This window comes from Ambystoma mexicanum, chromosome 3q (assembly GCF_040938575.1).
Source record: "Ambystoma mexicanum isolate Mex_15411 chromosome 3q, UKY_AmexF1_1, whole genome shotgun sequence".
Taxonomy (NCBI): domain Eukaryota; kingdom Metazoa; phylum Chordata; class Amphibia; order Caudata; family Ambystomatidae; genus Ambystoma; species Ambystoma mexicanum.
This window is the reverse complement of record NC_090926.1, coordinates 405318936-405341789: the sequence shown is the minus strand read 5'-3', so window position 1 is coordinate 405341789 and position 22854 is coordinate 405318936. Positions and strand designations below refer to the sequence as shown.

The 22854-nt window shown below is 48.2% G+C and overlaps 1 protein-coding gene across 1 annotated transcript in view; it reads left to right on the top strand.

The window, feature by feature from the left end:
• Positions 1–22854, top strand: part of LTC4S (leukotriene C4 synthase) — a 401489-nt gene that overhangs the window by 286165 nt on the left and 92470 nt on the right. Inside the window, exons 3-4 of the mRNA XM_069652848.1 lie at positions 15293–15363; positions 16205–16286. Coding sequence (XP_069508949.1) covers positions 15293–15363; positions 16205–16286 — 153 coding nt within the window. The remainder of the gene's footprint in view (positions 1–15292; positions 15364–16204; positions 16287–22854) is intronic.

Below are 22854 nucleotides of genomic sequence, written 5' to 3'. Positions count from 1 at the left end.
CACCATCACACCACGTCGTCCACTGGTGCCCGGTCGTGCCTGAGATCCCTCCTGGGTCTGCACCATCTCCTCAACCTCAACAGCATCAAGTGCGTCACCCCCTGCAAAAACATGAAAGACAAAAAATGGAAACAGGCATTAGCACCATAGCACACAAATAGGCCTGACAAGCTACAGAACCAGTACATGATTTACACATGTCCCACATGACTATAACCCTCCCATGCATGCACTGTCACTGAGTTGGAAGGGGAGGCAAAAGGCAGACACTGATGACACCAAGATGGAAGAGCAACACATTTGCTGCATGCTGGGTAGCGCTGCCATCACACATTGGCCTGTGAGTGGCATGTCCAATACACAGACATGACACATGCCATCACACAGATGGCATGTACCATAGCCATGGTACATTCCACAAGTACATCCATATGTCAGTGAATGAATACTGTCAGCCATCCATGTAAGATGGACATGATGAGATGAAAAATGCTACATAGTGTGACAAAATAGGCATGTGCCACACACTGCAACACATCCAGTGTACACAAATACAGTGATTGCAGGCCGATGTACACATCAATGGTTGTGCACTTCAACATGACAGGAAACAAATATCATGTTCCACATTCAAACAGGCCCCAAACATTTATATGATCAGGCCAATACTCAATCAGCCTGAATGGTCAAATCATTCACCTAACAAGGTAACACATGTGGGCCAATGTGGGGTTCATCAATGACAGAAGCATGTCACAAATGTGACAATAGGGCTGAGGAATGTGTAGCAAAAGTGGGAGAATTGAAACAATCAGCCTGAACGAACACTGAAAAATACAAACAATGTTGTTGCAAGATGCCACTTCAAGGGCAACTGCTGTAATGTTGCGCTAAATTACTACTGTGGGCAGAAGGGATACTGTCACACCCAAATCCAAGGCCGCTGAATGTTTTGGATGAACCAAATGGGTGACCCATACCACTCAGGCACAGACACCCTCACCTGGCACTCAATCAGAACCCGTCACCCAAACAACATACACATGCATTACGCACACATGCATGGGCACTCACCGGATAATGCATCATAATCAGGTAGGCCTCCCACACCTTGGATCTGTTCCTCTGTGACGAAGGCCCCAGCAACAGACTCATGTTCAGTGAGTTTGTTGTCCTCTTGTGGAGACCCACCACAAGTCACCAGAGTAGCGGCATGATTTGAGGCCAGCTTGTTCTTTGCTCTGCGTTTCAGGTCATTCCACCGCTTGTAGCAATCATCAGCTGTGCTCCTCACAAATCCAAGGGCACTTATGAGGTCGGCGATGATCTGCCAGTGTGCCTTACGTTGACCAGTTGTGGTCTTGGACCCTACAGTCGCCAGCATTTCGTGGCTATGTGCCGTAAACTATTGTCCTGGGCAATTGGGGGTCAAAGGGGTAGGATACCAGATGGAATTCGTACCCTAGTGCTCTAACAAGGCTGTCTGTGACCCCTGGGGGAAGATGACGGGTCACGCAACGCACAGGCAGCCCAAAATCAAAAATTAACGTGCACGCAACCCCTCGTAGACCATGTGCGTGAAAAAATGAACCCGCACTACGCTGTGGCACCCAGAAACACAAAACTAAGCGTACACGTAATACACGCAGCCTACAATGACCTCTGAAGGGGAACGCGACACAACGGGGCAAGCACAGTTGCTAAGTACGTACGGAACTCACCGTCTGCCTGGAAAAAGAAAGTGAAAAATACGCGCTGTAACAGTTGGAGGAGATGTAGACATGCATGTAAGTGTGGTGGCGTGTGTGCATGTCTAGTGCACTCCTTGTGTTTCATGTGATGTCAGGCTCACCTTTGGCTGTTCATGCTGTTGTATGTGTATGGATGGTGCTGCCTGGTGCAATATTGCTGTTGAAATGTTCATGTTTATGAGTTAAAATGACATGTGAGTTGTGGAATGTGATGCCGTGTCTGTAGTTAAACAATGCCGCTCATGTGCAACTGTCATGTGTGTATCAGTCCATTGTACAGTGCCCTGATGCCTGTGTTTTATCTCTCCCTGTCTGCAGCGTCAACTGAAGAAGAGGGCGGAGAGGGTGCTGTGGAGCACAGCGGCAGGGATCATCCCGCCAGCCGGAGACGCAAGGCCCGGCTCCCCTCCCAGGTTGTCATCTTGTCAGGGAGTGAGGAGTCCGGTGCCCCATCCCAGGCCGCAGCTGCCGAGGGAAGGTCCAAGAGGCGGAGGTCGGAGTTGGACTCCTCGGCTGCAGAAGGGGCAGCTGAGACCCCACAGGGTCCGACAGAGGAAGATGGCACAGAGTCATCCAGGTTGGTGGGGGGTTTGGTGGAGGAGGAGGCCGTGCAAGGGACAGACACTGGGTCTGGAGGTGGGGATTCCACTGGTGCTAGTGGTGCAGTGCAGGGGCAGGGACAGGAGGCAGCACAGGCCACCGCAGAGGTGCCTGTGTGTAATCCTGTCCCCGATCCTGTGACTGCATCATCCCGCACCAGCAAGGATGCCTACGTCCAGACCCGTTTTCAGGGAGGGGATCCGCTTACAACTGGCCTTCCTCTCCCTGCGGACGTGGCTATCCGGAACCGGGTTGAGCCTGTCCTGTGTGGGGTGGCGTTGCGTCAACGGGCCATGCAAGGTGACCTGCAGTCTTTTCATGAGGAGACTGCACGTCTTCTCGAATGGCTCGTTGACCTACTGGGACAGCTCAACAGGGCCGGATTCCTCCGTTTTCTGGACCTTGTTCCGACCCCCTCCTCAACTGAACCCCCTATGCCCCAGTCGTCCTCCATGCCATCTTCCCACCCATGTATCACCTGGGTACCCTGTGGAGCTGCCTCTGACCCTGCGACCAGGCTGGTAGAGGACACATCCCTGCCACAGTCGGGAGTCGGACGTCCAGCAGGGGTGGCCACCTCAACAACTGCACCCCAGCCGGAGGAGGATGTGCAGGCAGCAAGAGCCAGGGCACAGGCAGAGGCACAGCAGCAACAAGGTGGGAGCCATCATGGCTCGGGGCCTTCGACATCGGAGGGGCAGGCATCAGCCAGAGGGCAGGAGGACCCAGGACTGGAAGTGTCTTCTGTGTGGCAGCGGTTAGGCCATGCTATAGATGCAGAGCGGCAGCGGGCAGAAGAGGCACGGCTCACGATGGTCAGGGCGGAGAACTCCATGCGGAGGGCCCTGAGGCGGGCCGAGTGCCTCGAGGCAATTTGCAGGGAGTTGGAGGAGGACATGTCGTCGTCCCTGCGAACCCTCGGGGCCATGGAAGAGGACCGCCTCCAGGACATTGAGCAGGAGTTCAATGAGCCCTGGCCCGGGACATCCAAAAGTGAGCCGTCGGACTAGCCCGCTGCCCTATTAAATAGTTTTTAGAGTTAGGTTTCCTTTTCGTTTTCCTTTTATTTGTGGTCAATGGACAATGCCACCCAAATTTGTATATAGTTATATTTTTAGGTAGTTAGTTAGGTAGGTTTCATTTGTTTGGTTGGGATCATGGACCCTTTACATCCTTGGACAATGGATTGTATATAGTTTCATCATATATTCATTTTTGGTTTTTTTTTGCATTATGGACATGAAGCAATGGATTTATTTTTTCCGGACAATGGATTGTAAATAGTTGGACTATGGATTGATTTCTCTTTTTTTAAAATTATGAACATGAAGCAATGGAGATTTTTTTTTACATTTCCTTTGGATTTGCCTTGTTGGAGGGCGACTTTGGACTGTTTTTCTTTCGAATTTCTTTGGATTGGTTATCATTTTCATTCAGTCATCTTTTTCACATGCTTTTCATTTCATGTTTCATATTTTGGTATGCTTTCATTTCATTTTTGATTTCATGTACATAATACATTTTCATTTTTTAGTTCCATGTGTAGGATTCGCTCATTGGGTTGATGCATGTGAAAATGTGGGTTTACACAAGCAATGCCAACCAGTGTATGTGTGTGACGGACATGTGTTGATGTACATAGTTGACTTTTGGTTTTTGTCATGAGATCAGCATTTCACTGCTGGGGGGTGGGGGTGCAAGGGGACATGAGTGAGAAATGAGTGGGACATGAGTGGGGGCCTGCTGGCAGGTGCCCTGCACTGCTGAGGGGTGGGGGTGAGGGGACATGAGTGGGGGCCTGCTGGCAGGTGCCCTGCACTGCTGGGGGGTGGGGGTCCAAGGGGACATGAGTTGGTGATCAGTAGTGCAAGGTGACATGTGGCTTGGCTGTGGGGCATGCCCATGGTGGATGGGCTGCCTGCGGGACATGACCAGGGGTGCAGGGTAGTCCCCTGTGGTGTGGGCTGCCTGCAGGGGCCGTGGAGGGTGAGGAGGGAACACCTGGGAGGACCCACACTGCCAATTCACGTGTAGGAATATATACACGTACCCTGCTGAAATTGCGTGTGAGACTTCCCGCGAACCCCAGGAATACACGTACCCCGCTTGCACATGGCCCTTTCGCGTGTGAAACTTCCCGCGAACCCCGTAATACACGTACCCTGCTGAAATCGCGTGTGAGACTTCCTGCGAACCCCAGGTATACACGTACCCCGCTCGCACAGGGCCCTTTCGCGTGTGAAACTTCCTGCGCACCCCCGAAATACACATACCCGGATCCAATGGCGTGTGAGACTTCCCGCGAACCCCCGTAATACATGTACCCTGCTGAAATCGCGTGTGAGACTTCCTGCGAACCCCAGGTATACACGTAGCCCGCTCGCACAGGGCCCTTTTGCGTGTGAAACTTCCTGCGCACCCCCGAAATACACATACCCAGATCCAATCACGTGTGAAACTTCACACGAACCCCAGTTATACACGTACCCCACTCGCACAGGCCCTTTCGCGTGTGAAACTTCACGCGAACCTACACGTTCCCCGCTTGGCTTTGCTGTTTGGCAGCCCTGTAAACTGGTCCAGGGTAAGCGCAGCCCTTTGTGCTGGATTGGGGATTTTGATGGCTTTTCCTTGCGCGAGGGCGTTCTTGGGGGCGTAACTGGCGCTGCTGCAGGGTCGCTGCGCCACTCTGCGCCACGGCTGGTTTTGGAGGCTAAAATCCATGATTACGCTGTGCGCGGAAATCGATTTTAGCGCATGCGGCTGGCGCAGACATTCGCACGCGCAAACTGTGCACCAGCCGCGTATGCCACTTTTGTGCGAAATTCTATGAATTACCCTGTTAATATCTATAAGGCCAAACTCACACGCTACCGGCGTGGATGGAGCACTTAACCGGAGCCAAAGAAGGGTTTTCAAAAATCTGTTCTCTGAATGGAGGCGCAATCACTGTAAACCCACAATTTGGCTCCATACATTACTGTCGGTATTACTTGGGCCCAATAGAACCTAAAGGGTATGGAGAGAGCATCTCCCTCCAATTGCTTTTCAAGATTCAAGATTAGCCAACACCGACGTAGATGGCTTAAACTTTTTTCAACTTGGCGTAGGATTCCAGACTCCAACCACTGGTTATTTAACTGGAATCTCAACCCCGCTCGATCCCTAGACCTGGGCAAACCTTTCGCAGAACACAACTTTAAAAAAAGGTCTCCCTCCCACCCCCAGTGTTGGACAACAAAACAGCATTGTCTGCGAACAGAAGGAGACTTCACTTATAGCCACCCATGCTGGGGGCATCCTTGGCAGCTACCTCAAATGCAGGAACTATGCTATTAATAAATAATAAAAGTCCAAACTCTTTCCTGCTATCTCAGGCACTCACCAAGTGCCCTCTCCTTTTGTCATGCATCTCCCACTCCCCTCAAGTCCTTTTTCCCACCCTAGCTCTCTCCCATTTCCCCAACACTCGTTGTTTCGTGTGACACACATTCCTGATCCTTTTTTCTACTATATGCGAAAACGTTTGAGCTCTGAATTTGGTCCCCAGATACTCCCCTGGCCCCCAATCCTCATGGTGTCCTCTTTCCCCTTACCCACGTCTCGCAAGAGTCCATGTCCTCCTTTTTCCTCCTCCAAATGGCATTTTCCCACTTTTGGTTTTTCGGCTAACCCCGGTTATACCTGTTATAACTTTGTTTATTTATTTATTTGTTTATTGGACATTTATTTTTTTACACAAGTGTTTCCAGGCGCCACAAGAAAAGAAGGGGGAGAGGGCATGGAAAATCATAAGAATAAAAAACAGCAACAGGAAAACAAAAGACAGTTATATTGGCCGTTTGACCATCCTATCGTGCAAATGCTTCAGGAGATAAGTGCAAGGAGTGGGGGAAGAGGGAGAAGTGTGATAGAGGGGGGGAACCCCCAGGAGAGGGGGGGTGAGTGCTGTACAGGCCAAGGTAGCAGGTGCCAGGGGAAAGAGGGGAGAGAGAAGGCACTTGCATCGAACAAAAAACAAATGGCAGCATTTTCATTTCTAAAAAGCCTCTCTGCTGCAAAGCACCATGGGAGATATCGCCATAATTTTGGGAGACGGGCACCCCCTCCTCCATCAAATATTGTAACAAATATTGTAACAAGTACTGGACCGAATAACCCCAATCCCCTCCCAGAAATCGAGTCAACACTTTGGGCCTCATTAGGACCCTGGCAGTCCCGTAATGAACGGTGCCGGTACGGGACCAGCACCGTTCATTACGGGATGCCCTATTACGAGGCCTGCTAGCGGGTCCCGCTTTTCACGTCTAGTCTGACCAGACGTGAGAAGCAGGACCCGCTAGCAGGCCAGGATGCTAACAACGGGCCCGTCATTAACGGGCCCGTTGTTAGCATCCTCCCCATTCCCATTGAGCCCTATGGGGGCTCGAATGGAAATGGGGATTGATTTTTACCGGGTCCAAGAAAAGGGCAATTAAATGTTTACTGAATCTTTCCCAAAATAGCCAGTCTGTGGGCTTGTGGGGTGTGACAAACCTTTTTTTTTTGGAAAATATTAGCCAAATCCATATATATATATATATATATATATATATATATATATATATATATATATATATATATATATATATATATTTTACAAGGTCGCCGATAACGACCCTTTAGTTACGGTTCAAACGTATGCACCATACAAAGAGCACTTTTTGGGTGGGTCATAACTTTGCTGCCATTTGTGGAATCCGGACAACTTTCCCCAAAACATATAGACCTAATGCTTTTTTTTTTTAAAAAAAGCTTCACGCTCCTCAGTGAAGGACTGCAAAGAGACTGGGGAGTCCCCAAAAGGTACAATTTCCCCATCCATTCTCCACAGATACGTTTTCAGTCGCGGCTATAGCCCGAACCGCTGGTTCCTAGGTTGTGGGTGGGTCTTTGGATATTCTTCAGAACATGGTTCCACAGACCTATTATATGGAAACTAGGCTGGCCCTCTGATAGAGAGACAATCTGGTTTCTGGCCAGAAGTTAAACCTCTTTTTCAGGGGCAGCCATTGTTTTTCACAAACATTTTGCAGACCCTGCACTGCATTACACATTAAAATGTGGATATCACAGCCACCTGAGCCTCTCCCATCCTCCCCCTTATTCTAGGAAAGTCCTCCTGGAGTCACACAGCGGTGCAACTAGCCCTCAAATGGGTACGCCTGTACCCAATTGAGGGTTTACAGACCTGTGAATGTAGGTCTGTGTGTCGACCCATGGGTCTGCAGGCCAGTTCTGGGGTTTCAGCACAAGGCCAGGGCCACAACTGACCCTGTTCCGCACCTGTGGACTCTCTTTGTGTGTTTTAGCGGGGCCTGAGACATGGCTGAAGGCCATGCCACAGGCCTGTATTTTGGGTAATGTAGCCACTGGGCCAGTGGCCCATGGATGGACCCGTGATGGGGTTAAAGGGACTACTGGTCATGGCCAAAGTCTACATCGTTGGGTGCAGTGGCCATATATATATATATAATATATAATATAATATATATATATATATACACACACAGACAAGAAAGAGTGACTGCTGTTCAGGTATGTGGTCTGGTAAAGAGCTGCATACTTACAGTCACTTCCCAAGGGGCCTACAGACTATGGAGGGGTCATTACGAGTTTGGCGGTCATTCCGCCGAACTACCACCAAACTGATTTACTATTACCGCCTCTTGGTCAAGCGGATTTACTGCCAAATTACAAGTGGTGGTAGGCGTTGTAATGCCCCTCTTTTTGGAGTCGATAGGACACCATGGGGATTTCGGCAAAATTACACCCAGCGGTAATTCCGCTGGTGTTAATTCTGCCAGCGTTAATTCTGCCGATTTGTAGCAGTAAGGCTGTGGATTTTCTCCAGCCTTTTGCTGGAGGAAATTTCTCCACCTCACCGCCAAACCTGTAGTACAGTGGTGCAGTAGTGCGGCAGTAATAGAATTACTGCCATACTCGTAATGGCCCCCAATGTTATATGAAACCCCCTTGGGTATTGGTCAAGAAAAAGGTGAAATGTTCTTAAGCAGAACAATGCACTGGAGGTAAATAAGTTCAGTATTTCCCGGCATTATAGCCAGAATTGTTATACTCTACATTATAATTCTTGGAGGCCTGTTATGCCATTAATTGCCCGAGGCCCATCCCTGCACCAAAGTCCCATCTCTACTTCTCAGACGGATTGTGTTGGTGGTAAAAACACTGGGCCATAGCAAGAGAATATCCATGGATCCAAATTCAAATCTGCAGCCAGGAATGTCATTGGCTCATGCAGGACTGAACATGTAACTTTACAAAGTAGCATATTGCAGACCCTGCGTCATGTCCTTACCCTAGAGAGTGCTCCACCAGGTCCCAGAGGGGTGGAATTGACCATATTTTAATTTGAAAACTTGCCACATTGAGTTTCAGGCTCTACAGATCTGAGAGCAGGTTGGTGGACCAGTGAGTAGAACCATGTGCATTTATACATGCTCTGGCAAATTAGACCATAGGAAAAGGCAATTATGGGAAGCTTATGGGTTTGTGCCTCATGGACGGAACACTACATGAGAATTGCCCAAAAATAATGTGGGCCACTTTGAATATCTTTGGGAAATTGTGAGAAGTTCCATCATGGAGGTGGGGTTGTGGGAGTGTGGTGTCAGAATAAAACATTTTCAATTCAAATTCCTGCAGAGAACATTTCTCAAAATGAAGTGCAAAAAACGCTGGATGGACTGAATATCTTATATGAGAAGTTGGCATGTACGGCATCTGTGCCCAGGGCTTGGTTGAAGGACACGTACCAGGCACGTTCACTGTTGAGTATGAGTATGGCTGCGGACGCCGCCCAAGTGGGAAGTGCAAGTATGGTCCTCTTGCATGGGGCACATCACAACAGGCCCTCTTCACTCTCCCTAATACTCCTGCTCCTTTCAGAGACATTCTACATTCTTTTAAAGAAGAGCTATTTTTAAGGGTCATGACTCATGCCTCACACAGATGAGTACCCCTGTAAGTAATTAAAGATAGGAGCAGACTGCAAAGAACTATCATGCATGCATCTGATAGCCCCATCATTTTGGTGAAATCCAATGCAGGTTTGAAATTCTCTTCACAGCCTAATAGTGGTCATTAAAAGCTTTAAGCAACATACAAAGCTCCACCCTCTTGAAGAACCCAGAAGCACTCTTAGTAGAGGACACTTTCAACGGCACACCTTGACGCCCGAGACCAGCCGGCTATTCCCTACAACAAACATTTGCTTTATGACAGTCAACCTTCGCATCCCTTCTGTCAGTTGTTTGAAATACAAAAATAGAGATGCAAATTAGACTGGGCACAGTACAAATAGACTGAACACTGTAAGAAACGTCCCTATTCAGAGTACATAATCAGCCTCTTTGAAAATGGCACAATTATGGTTGCAGCAATTGATAAGCTCCTCATAAAATATGACCACGACTCAGAATACAAGGCAAATTTCCCAGAAGCCATCCACACATACCTAATCTCAAAACGAGCTGGCTGCGCCAGTAGAGAACGGCCTCCAAGGATCAATACCCCAAAAAAACAGTCCAACAAAATCGACCCAGTGGAATATCTGAAGCCCACTGCCTTATAGGTGAGATGACGAGTCCTATTAATACTCCTCTAAACCTGGCACTGTGACCGAAAAAAACAACGCCCCATTCAAAGTTCCTTTTGTTCGGGCCTTGGCCCGTACCAATAGCCAATTAAGCTTCACCATTTTGTCAAGATAACTGCACACCAGCAATAAATCTGCAACATACCTGACAGTCCGGACACACGCTTTAAGGTTGTTGCTGTCTAAGAGAACAGAGCATTGACCTTGGCATTGATACACAAGCACATCTACAGGACTCTAGAGAATCAAACAAGCGCCCCAAATATTGGTTACTGAAGAGCACCGAAGCCAAACCATCTACTCAATGACGACCCCAATCGAAACCATCCAGATATCAATTTGGCAACCATCAAGATGGGGTTGGTGAATGGCCTATAACATGCCATGTACACTTAAGACATCTACAACTCACCCATGCCACCATCTACAGGCCTCCTGGCCCAATCCCTCGCTTCCTCCTCTTCCTCTCTGAATGGGCTGACCTCACCTCTTCCCTCCTGGCCTCTACTTCCAAACTCCTCCTTCTTGGTAACTTCAATATCCACCTCGACTCTCCTGAATCAGTCACTTCACAGTTACGCAACCTCTGTGATGCCCTTTCTCTTACCATTCTCCCTTCTGGTCCGACCCACACCCTGGATGCCTTCCTCTCTGGAGACATCTATATCTCAAACCCAGTCCCAAACCCCTCGCCTGGTTCAACGACTCTCTCCTCTCCCCCACCTGGAGCCCCTCAACTCTCTGTCCAAGCCGCCCCCCGCACTGCCAGCCTACTTTGCCGTCATTCAACCAATGAAGCAAGTGTCAGTCGCTGCTTTTGCCTCCACCTTCATTCCCCCTACCACCACTAGCCCTGACTCTGCTCTCCCTAACCTTCACCTCTCCATCTCTAACATGCTTGACATCCTTGCCCCTGTCATGAGGATCCACCTGAAACCTGCCTCCAAGTACAATGGCTGGTATGACTCCAATCTAGCTTCTCTGAAATGTAAGTGCAGACCTCGGGTTCATTCTCTGACAAACTAGCTCCAAAGGCAATATCGCTTTTCTATCTGATCCAAGAAGAAGGTCCACATCCAAGCCTGCATTTCTGGAGCCACTAACAACACGGATGAACTCTTCAAAATCTGTAAGGAACTTGCCAATCCAACTGCAGGCTCCACCTCTCTGCTTCCTTCCCATGCACATCTTTGGCCTCCCATTTCACTTTTAAGACTCCTCACTCTCCACCTCCTCCACCCCCACTTCCTTTCCCTCTTCTGCACCCTGCCTCCCTTGGACCCCCTCCCTGAAACCCACCACACTCTCCTCCCTCCTGCCTATAGCATCTGATGAGGTCTGCAAAGTTGTCTTCTCTATGAAGGTCTCCTCCAAACAGGTACTGCCCTGTTCTTCTAGGTTCATTAAGGACAACATTCTCCTCTCTCGCCCGACTCTTGCCGGCTTCTGTAATCACTGGCTCTTTCTCTCTATCCCTCCCTTGTGCACCCTCACCTAAACAAACCACCTGTGGATCCCTCCTGCCTGGCTAACTATCACCCTATCTCCACCACCCGCTTTCTGGCTAAGCTCCTGGAGTAGTTGGTCCTCCCTCAATTAACCCACCATGCTGAACTTGTTGGTTGCCTCCATGACCATCCATCTGGATTCCGGGCATCCAGAGGCACGGAAACTTCTCTCCTGCACACCCATTAAGACATGCTCGCAAATCATGACTTTAATGCTCCGGCTGTTCTCATTCTCCACAATCTCTTTTCTACCTTTGACACGGTCAATCACTCTATCCTCATAAAACGGCTCTGTGATACACTCAGCATCACAGACCGGGCACTGGTTTGGCAGATATTCCTCACCAAACGCCCTTCCCAGTTGCAACGGGAACCTTTGTCCTCCACCACCTCACTCTCTACATGTGGCATCCCCCAGGGCTCTATCCTATCGCCATGGCTCTTCAATATCTATCTCGCTCCTCTTGCTCATCTGATCTCCTCCTTCTCTCCCCATTTCCATGACACAGAGCTTTCCTTCAAACTTCCCTCTTCTACCTCCTCTTCCTCCTCTCTCCTCCCTGATTGTCTGTCTGCCATCCAGGTATGGTGTGCGGCTAACGATCTGTGTCTTAATGCAAGTAAGACAAAGAGCCTTCTCATTGGGACACCTGCGCCCTGTTTCCCTCCTACCCTCTGGCCACCCTCCCTCGCCCTCTACCCTGACCATCCTGTGAGGCCAAAAACCATGGGGTCATCTTCGACTCCTTTCTCTCTCCTTCACCCCTCACATCTTGGACCTTGCCAAGAAGGCCCATTTCCACCTTTACTGCTTTAGATGCATTCTCCCTTTTCTCACCTTTCCCCAGAAGCACAATGCACCAGAGCTCTAGTCTTCTCTAGGCTGGACGATTGCAACAGCCTCTTCATCAATCTCCCCCTTTCCTCCCTACACCCCCTTCAGCTAATCCGGAATAAGGCTGCAAGATGTATGCTTGTCCTCAAGCCCAGAGACCGTATCTCTCCAGCCCTAAAATCGCTCCACTGGCTCCCTGCGGCCGCAAGCATCTAAATCAAGACCCTCTGCATCATCTACATTGCTTCTGGGGCCTGGGACCACGCTATTTCCAAATTTCCCTCCCTAAATACATTCCTCCCAGAGCCCTCTGCTCCTCTAACTCCAACTCTCTGTGGGTCAAACACTTCTTCAAGTAGAGAGTGGGGGGCAGGACTCTTCCCTCGGCTAGGACCTCTCTTTGGAACAGCCTCCCTGCCCCTCTGACTTGAGCCGGACCTCCTTAAATTCCAGAAACTTCTCAAAACTCTGCTTTTCTCTACCTCTTTCCCTCTCTCCCTGCCCTGCTTATCACCCCACTGCTGCTGAGACTGGCAGCCTGGTCCTTCATTAATTCACAGGCTACCAGGCCTTCTACCCAGTCGAGACCAGCACCCCCCCTCAGCACTGCCCTTGCAGGCCCCTGGTGGCTGTACCTTCCAGTCCTGGGATTACTCCACCCAAGCACTTAGCCAGTGGCCTCCTCCCTGGCACCCCTTGGCACTTCCCTCGTGGGCTCCCACCAGCACTTTCCCTTACCCCCTCCGCCCCTACCTTCCCTATTCCCGCATTTCTCTTCACTGCACTTGCACGTCCGAATGCCACAAGGCCTAGGACCACGATTGTATATTTACTGTTGCCATTGTCATTTACTCCTCTTGTCCCCCCGACCCCCACCACTTTGTCTTGTGGCATCTTGAAGCACCATTGGTTGTATAAGCGCCTAACAAATAAATGAAAGAAAGAAAGAAAGAAAGAAAGAAAGAAAGAAAGAAAGAAAGAAAGAAAGAAAGAAAGAAAGAAAGAAAGAAAGAAAGAAAGAAAGAAAGAAAGAAAGAAAGAAAGAAAGAAAGAAAGAAAGGGAATAGAAATCCTACCGTAAAAAGTATTCAGCTCAGTTTCTCCGAATGCCAATCCCAGACAGGATGCCATTCCCGAACAGCAGCCTGTCTGGGTTAGCACATAAGCCAAATCACACATGCCTTTGGGAGGCCCGGAAGCAGTAGTGTAGTCGGCGGACTGAGGAAGTAAGTAGTAGGCAGGGGTGAGTGAGGTGGGGATTAATCCTGACAGAGGATGGGGAGGTGAGGCAGAGGGAGGGGGCACGGCCTAAGTGAGCATGCGCGGCAAATGTCTGTGGATTGCAGTGATGTCCCTTGCATGATAGAAGTGTGTTAGGTGGAGGAATGGGTGTGGCAAGCCTCTGGGAGACGTGGGGGTGTCCCCCCCTCCCCCGCAACAGAAAAGGGGTAGAGCAGGCCAAGCAACGGGTTTCCACTCAGCACTGAATTCAGACCCGGGAAACATGTTTTGGCTAAAACAGCCTATGGGGAAAACACATAGATCCGTAAAAATAACTGACAAGAGTTTGGCAAGAGACATCTCTTGTTGCAGACGCATGATACCCAGATGTGTGCTCACAATTAGGGGTTGAAGGAGTCTGTGTTGGACCAGGAGGAGGAATTGGCTCATATAGTAAACAATAACCGCTTTAAAGAACTGCAAGTGACTGTTGGGACTAAAGATAAAGCAAATGAGTTTCAAGACAAAACCAACCCAAAAGGACAATGTTATGAATGCAGGTGAAGCCTGTCGAAGAGCCTAACTAGGAAAGCATTCCTAACCCAGAGAGTGCACCTTGAAACACTTGTGTATAGGCGTGTTATAAATGCCATATCATATCATATCAGTGCAACATTGAATAGAGACATTATTTTGGGCACCTGAAGACAGCTCACAAGAGAAGATTGGAAGAAAATTGAGAACACTTTCGAGAGGAGGACATTGTGGCTTCCAAGAAAGCAGATTTGTCTTAGTTACCCAACATCCCGATGAAATCTTCATTGAAATAAGGAGTGATTTTCCTTTTGAAAATCTCTTCAGTCTCCAGTTTGCACATTGACATAATCATCACACCTGCAAACCCTGGATCTTTTCAATCCGGCCATAGTTTTGGATGTACATGCTTGTACATACAAATGATGAGCGTTGAAGATGTAACACAAAATAAAAAGCAAAATGGCGCACCTGTCAGACTATAATGGCTGTTAGATGAAACTGAAAAGATGATTTGAGGGCATATAGAGCATTAGAATATCATTGGGCCTCATTACGAGTTTGGAGGTAGCCATGCCCTTAATAAGGCCGAGTCCCGCAAAAGGGGACTTACCGGGCCATTCCGACCTTGGAGGGCCCGGTAAATCCCTTTCGCGGGACCCGGACCCAGTACGCCCCATTCCCATTTGAGCCCCTATAGGGCTCAATAGGAATGGGGAGGATGGTAACAACGGCCCCATTGATAACCGGGCCGTTGCTGCCCTCCGGTACTGCTCGTGGGTGCTGCTCTGCACGCCTGGTCCGACCAGGCGTTCCAGTGCGGCACCCGCGAGCCTACTCGGAATGTTTGCCTTACCGCAACACTCCTAATGAGGCCCATTGTCTTTTCACACTTCTATATGACATTGTTTCTGGAAGATGTTTTGGAAAGCCTTTCCTCAGCCAGAATCTGCCAATCATACAATATTCATCAAACGTATCTTTTACTTAAAGATTTAAAAAGCATATCTTTTTTCCACTTCTCAATATTGTAACAGCCCGTGCCCACTTTAATACATCTGTATGCCTTTGCTAGCTCACATGCTCTAAAATCTCCACCTGGGCATATGCAGCACACACATAGGACATGTCTGTTGTATTTGCTAACTCATGTATTGTCCTTTACTAACCCCCATCTCCTCCTTAGGGCGAACTGCTCTGAATATTTCCCAATCTTCCTCGCCATCCTCTGGGTGTCTGGAATATTTTGTCATCAAGGTAAAGTCTCTTTTGTTAATAACAAACATTTTGGGGAAATATTGTGCCAGCGGAGGACAATGCAACCTTCCTACACCCATGCCTTTGTTACATAGGTCGAAAGCCAACACCAGCAAATCCTTTCTCAATAATATACTATTCCTCATACGTCAATTATTTGAGATTTTTGTTAATATTCATTCTGGAACTGAATCAGTTGTCTTGTGAAATCATTGGCATATGTCATAGGTTTGACATTCCCTCTTTTTGTTTGAGCTTCAGCCAGTCTCCCCAAGTAACCTTTAATGTGTAACAGAAGTGGCTGTAGGGTGGGCCTATTTAAAGTTTATATGGAGAAGGGTACCAGCAAAGGGAAGTTGAGGCAGATGTGGCAAAAATCTTACCTTGGTAAATAAAGCTGCAACACCAAATTTAAGAGAGGCTGGCAGAGTCACTTCCTTGGCTGTAGGGGATGCAGCACGTTCAGCATTTCTGATGAATTCTCGAAGACCAGTTCTACCTTAAGTAACATGCATAGCTGATTTCAGACACTCACCTATTATAATCAAGCATTGACAAAGCCAATAAGTATGTGTTCAGGTTGACGGGGCCAATGCACTCCAGAGGCAGTGAGGAGGTCAAGTGATGACCGTTTGAAGACATCTTTACAAAATCGTCGGAATGAGAAATTCGTGTGTGTGTGCGTGCGTGCGTGCGTGCGTGCGTGCGTGCGTGCGGCTTTGAATTGAACTTCGCATCCATGGTATCGCAGACAAGTCAAATGTTCATTATTTACATCTGTTTTGCATATTCCTCTTCTAATGCTTGCTGTTTCTTTTCTATTATTGTGTCTGAACTGTAGGCGTGGCTGCCTTCTGTGGCTTACTCTATCTCTACTCCCGCTACGTGTATTTCCATGGCTACACCGTCTCTGCTCAAAGAAGGTAAGGGAAACAAATACAGCCATTCACATGTGTTTGTTTATTGTGATACTGCTTGGTTTGCATACTAACCTTATAACCCATACATAGTAGAATGTGGATGTGTGTGCATGGTACTGACGTGCAAAATAGCACAAGCTAACGTTGTGATTAAGCCACTGAGAGCCTGATTCTGAGGTGCATGTAAAAATAGGACAGTGTGCTTCCACGAAGGATGAACGCTTTCCTTAAAATCACCATATTATGTTACAGTGATAATGTGGTGGTCTAGCATTAAAGGCACGATGTTTGCATGTGCCTGATTTCTTGCATGATAACAGCCTTAGCAACCAGGAGGAATGCAGGGGAGCCACTGGAGGGGATTCTCCTTTCAAAAGCATGTCAAAGGAGGAGTTAAAATATGACACCTATGAGGTGCCGTTAGACTCCACTACACACTTTTTCCCTTCTTTAAAAAAAGCATTTCCTAGACTACAGCCTCACTTTTCTAGTTTACTGAAAGCTTAAGAAAACTTTCCTACATTAGAAAAGTGTCAGACCTTTAAGAAATGCTTGCAGCGCCACTGGTACGCGTTTCTATCAAAAGGATAGATTTTAGCAGCTTTTGCTGCAAGAAAGCACGCAATCTCCCCTCCAATTTAGAATGGTGAGGCTGGAAACTGGAGGGGAGAATGTTTGCTGTCTTCACTACTTTTAACACACGTTCAGAACCGGGCCCTCTGACCTCACTCTCTTTAGTCGTACGAATGTGAGGAACGAATATGGTTTATGTGCACTGCACTTTAAGAAAAGAGATGCTGAGCACTGGTGGTCTATCTCATGCAGCTGGGCCCCAACCACGCCCGCCGCATTAGCCTTCTCCAGTCCACTCCTCGTGTAACCCGCTGAATTTGTAACTATTTTATGTCATGGACAGTCGAGCTCTTGGCTGTAGGGCAAACTAGTACAGACCTTGCTACATCCGGAGGTACAGTGTGGCAGTATTCAACTAACAAAGATGTTTTTAGGATGACCCGCCTGAGCTGGCTATCCGCCCTGGAGCTAACATCTAACAGGTGGTGTTTACAGAAGGTGTGCGGAATAGCCCAAGTGGGTGCTTTGACGAGGGCATCAGTGGGGATTTGTCTCTCCTCCCCCCGCAGTGCAGCGCTTGAAGCAAGAGCATACTAGGCAGGGAAAGAAACAGGAGTGGTGCTGCAAAGGCCACACCTCGGGATAGAATAGACCACACAATACTTACAGTTGGCCTCATTAGGCGTCTGGCGGTAGCCGTGCCGGTAAAAACAGCACGGGTGCCGCCGTAGTCGTATTTTTTCGGCACCCGGCAATTAGTACTTACCGGGGCATTACGGACCCGGCGGTACCGGTAATTGCCCATTGCCGGGCGCCTGAATATATTACTCCCCATTCCCATTGGATTCAATGAGAATGGGGAGGATGGATGCACCGGCACCATTCATGAATGGTGCCGGTGCATGCGTCAAGGTCTGCGAGAGGGTGCTTTTCTGCCCGCCAGTTCAGACCTGGCGGGCAGAAAGGCACCCCCGCGCAGAACTCGTAGTTTGCCGGTCTGGAAACAACGGTACCGGCAAGCTTACTGGCACCGTTGTTTCCGGACCGGCAACCTTTTAATGACCCCCAATGTGTTTAACCCACAAAGGGGGCATTTGTTTTTCAAATTGTGAGACATGTGATAACACCAAAGGCCTTCAAAGCGATTCTCATTCCAATAAGAGCACAATGGGTCTTGATGACATTATTCCTCTTTATAATTTTCTCAGTTACTCAGAGGCCTCTTCCTGTGAGCTCGCCATCCCTCATTCCAGCCCCCATTCACAAATGTGGGCCCAGTGAGAGCCCCAATAGCAGGGTTGAATGGGGACTAAAGGCAGACGAGCCACGTTCTGTCCAGCCAAAAAGGATTCAATCGCTTGCCTTGGTTTGTCAGCTGTTCAACCTAGGTATAGTCATGCAATATGCAACACAGCCTGAGCTTTTCCCCATTACTTCTTGGCTACAGACACCAATATGGGAGGAGAGGGATGGCACAGAGCCCCAACATGCCTACATCAGGAACCTAAACACACAGTGACAGTGTAAAACCCTGAGTAGGAGACCGTATTAGTCCCAAGCGGTGCCCAAGGAATATGCCTTGAATTAGTTGTCATGGATACCTCAGGGTTATTCCAAGAGTCAGTACTGCACAGTCTTCCTGAAGCCAGGGCCACACAGACAAGGTCCAGAAAAAGATCTTAAGGACTGGTGTCCCTAGTAAAAAGAGTAACTAACTATTTCTTTTTATGCTAAAAGAAAAACCCCAAAACACTTTAGGAACCGGTTGTCTGAGAATTTCTGAACAGCGATGCAAGTGAGTTTGAATAATCCTAATCCCACGTGAAGCAGAAAGGCTACAATGGTCTGAGAGCTGTAAACATAAAAAGGCGTTAGGAATTGGAGCCATAGGCAAGTGGTGACTGTGGAGCTTATGGACTCAAAGGCCAGTGTAAAGAAAGTAGAAGATCCCGTATGATGAAAAGGAGGACCTGTGAAAGGATTTTAGTAAAAAGTACAAGTCGCACACTGTAGTGACTCTGGTACTCATAGTCCATAGCTCAGTTCCTATTGCCCCTGTAATATTTGTACCCTTGGTATCAAGAACAGAACATTTCTTGTAAAGCATAAGAAACTGGAAGCTCGAGCACCTGCACGTGTCCATCCCGGCGCTTTCCGTAATCCCGGCGCACTCTCCCCACAAAACCGAGTGGGACAATGGTGATGATTATTATTAGAGTATTTGTTGAGCGCAAACCTAGCTTCAGGAAGCAACGTAGCGCTTTACAACCATAGGGGGAGAACATGGTCAGGGAGCAGAGAAACAAGGCAGTGGGGATCTAACAGCAGAGGGAGGGCAATTGGCAGCAATGGATCTACAAGTAACCAGGGGAGGAAACAGTGGAGATCAGATCACCCGGTCTCAGGTACCGTGGGGAGTGGACGTTGTATGCACCGAGGTGTTGGGGACGAGCTATTCCTTGAAGAGGAGGGTCTTGATGGACCATTCCATAATGGAGAGTGGTTAATGTGCAGGAAGGGACAAATGGACTATCGCCCTGATTCACAGAACGTTTTCCTATGAGATTGTGCCATTTTAAAACACTTCCATGAATCAGGCCCTATGAGTTTTGGAGTCACTAGGATGAGTAAATTGTGCTTACTGGTACATCGCATTCACCTTCATTCAGACCACTGACAAACATGACTAATCTCCCAGAAGTCGACTTCGCTCTATGGCAGCAATTGTGTTCTATTCAGCTAAAAATTTACTTGAACAACAAAAAGTAAAATGTGGCCATACTCAACTGTGCTCCCTTTAAGGAGCATACCTGTAACGTTGATGTTACATCTGGGTTATAAATGTGCATACATTAACAAAAGGAAACCACTGAGCGGACTGTGCATTCCTACTTTCTTTGACGACTGCAAGAGCACTTGCTCACCTCCACTTCCCGCTAAGTTACACCATCCTTACACCTCCTTCTTTTCCCCGCCCATTTTATTCAGACACTTCTCAGACCTCCCATTTATCATTAACACCATATAATCGGCCTGCAGGAGTGCAGAAACAGCGGTGGCGCTGCCATCTATCTGCATTCTTACACTTTCCCCTCTTCGGTTAGGAGGACCACACTTCTCTGTGCCATGTAGGTTCTGTTCTTGCACTCCTACCTGCTGCGTTAAACTTCAGTGGATGATGGTAAGTGGGGGGGAGGAGCAGAACAGGAGTGAACCCATTAGGCTTATGGCTGCGCATGCATCAACTAACGAATAATATGGAGATGGCTGTGAATTCCTGCTCTCTTTGCTGACTGCAAGAGCACTGCAAGTCTGCCCCATTCGGGAAGAGCTGGAGCCTCATGCTTCCGGGGGAAACATTGGTAGAACAGTCGGATTAGACAGTGTGCGTGAACATGGGTAGCAGGTTCCCAAGTACGATCACAAGCAGCATAAACATTGATGAGGTGGTACAGTAGTCGATGTCGGATCTATGGGCCTCATGCCGCCGGACTCATAGTGAATTATCGCCTCTGTGATTGCCGGAATCACTGGGGCATTACAACCCCGGTGATCCAGTAATTCCGGAGGCGGAATTCCGTTAATCCCCATCCCCATGGAGTCCTGCAGGACTCCATGGGGATGGGGACAATGGAAACACTGGTTTCGTCTATGACGGAGCTGGTGTTTCCATTTACGTCTGCAGGTGGGTGGCATTACTCCTGCCAGGTCAGACCTGGCGGGAGTGACACCTCCCTCCTGCAGAACGCGTAATCTGCCGGTCCAGAAACAACGGTGGCAGCGGGTTTACCGCCACCGTTGTTTCCGGACCGGCAGACTCTAAATGAGGCCCTATGAGTCACTAATGGAATTCCACCTCATACTCCAGTTCTCCAGCCATTCAGGCCAGACTGGTAGTCAGTCTGTTCGATTCTATGAGTCTGCAACATATCAATTCAGTAGGAAGACATGGAACACAGGGTGTTTGTTTCAGCCAGTTGGTAACTACTGTTGATAAGCCACGGAAGAGAGAAACCAGTTGATAAGTAAAGGATCCAAGTATTGTGGAGCTAGATCTTGTGGTAAATTATGGACAGACAGATTCTTAGATGAGATCCAAACCAATCACCTGCCCCATATGTAGTTTTTGGTGTACTGTTTTTTTACCAGGCATGGATGTTTTGTATTTTATGTGCTATGCCAACCACTAGTTGCAGCCAACATCACAAGTAGGAGCCTCAGGTGTAGCCACAATTACCACAGAGCGGGCTATGGCTGGTAGCCAAATACATGGCATTGGTATACACTTCTTCTTTCGTATTCAGATGACCACACCAATCATATTGTAATATGTTGGCATAACATCTTAGGTATTGCTCAATGATCTGCTTAGTTTGTTTGATCTGGCTGCTATACTGGGGATCATACACCAGACTGTCTGCCAAAACACCATAACCAAGATCAACAATGAAAGCAGGGCCTTCTTCAAAGCCATCAAGCACTGCATCAACCCGACTCACCCACACCAGACTCCATCAAAAAATCCACCTCCACCGAAACTTTATTCTTCAAAAAGATCACCATGATCCACCAACACATGGACACCAATGCTACAAGTGACAGCACACCACACATCCCATCTCACAAAACCACAACTACCTGGACAGCTTTCAAGACATTCACTATGGAAGACCTCACTGCCACCCTAGCAGCCCACAAGTCCACATCGTACACAAACAATATACTCCCTGGCTCCATACTCAAGACTCTTCCTGCTGAAGCACACTTCCATTACCTAACAATCATCAACAGCTCCCTAATTCAATGCATCTTCCCCTCAACCCTCATAACAGGACAAATCCTCCTGCCGCTCAAGAAAACAATACTGGAACCTGATGACCTCAACAACTACTGTCACATCACCCATCTTTCCTTCGTAGGCAAGAGCCATGAAAAAGCAGTATCCACGCAACTCCTCCAACACATCGAAGTCAACAACCTCCTTCGGTCTTACCAATCGGGCTTCAGATGCAGCAACGAAACAGCTACTATCAAGGTGATCGACGATGCCCTTAAAATACTCGATAATGGCCATCCTTGCCTCGTGATTCTCCCATACTTCCCAGCAGCATTTGACACAATAGACTACCAGACACTCACCGACAATCTACATTGTCACATGGGAATCAGCAAGATGGTCCTCAGCTGGTTTAAATCCTACCTTTTTAATCAGAAATAGTTTGTACAAATGTATTCCTGCAAATCACTAACTCTACCCATCACCTGTGGAGTCCCGCAATGGTCTATCCTGTCCCCTGTGACGGAATTCCTACTGCTGACCAACAACACCAAACACTTTTGACATCTAGACTTGGCTCTCTGCTATGAACCTCGAGGGCTTCTCAAGCCAGCTGGCCACCTGCACCAAGTGCCTTGGGTTCGACATCCACAGACACCTCCCCTTCAAACAGCACATTGCAATGAAGACACAAACTGCTTGGTACCAACTTTCTCTCCTGCAGAAAATCAAGCCCTTCATAGCAGAAAACAACTTCACAGCCATTGTCCAAACCTTGGTCCTCTCCCACTAAGATAGTGGTAATACCCTTTTGGAATGCCTTCCAGCTACTACCCTGGCACCCAAGGCCGATGCATGCATTTTGCCTCCATAGGCGAAAGGTAATTTTGACACCTCTACTACCAACCCCATGCGTCCTGACTATACAAACCCCTCATGCCAGATGTCTCCTCATCCCTTCGCATGCATGTCTTGCCCCCCACGTTCACAAGCTGCAGTTTGCCCTTTATGTTATAGACCCATTCCTAACAAGGTCAAATTAAAACACTTGTTCTTAAACTCAAAATATGTATAGATTAGAATCTATGACCAGATCAGGAAAGATTAGCAATAAAAATAGGCAGAGCCATGAAAAACCTATGATATCAATAGAACTGAAAATAATGCCCCTCAGACATCCCCTTCACACATTCGCCTCCTCCCGGCCACACACACACATCC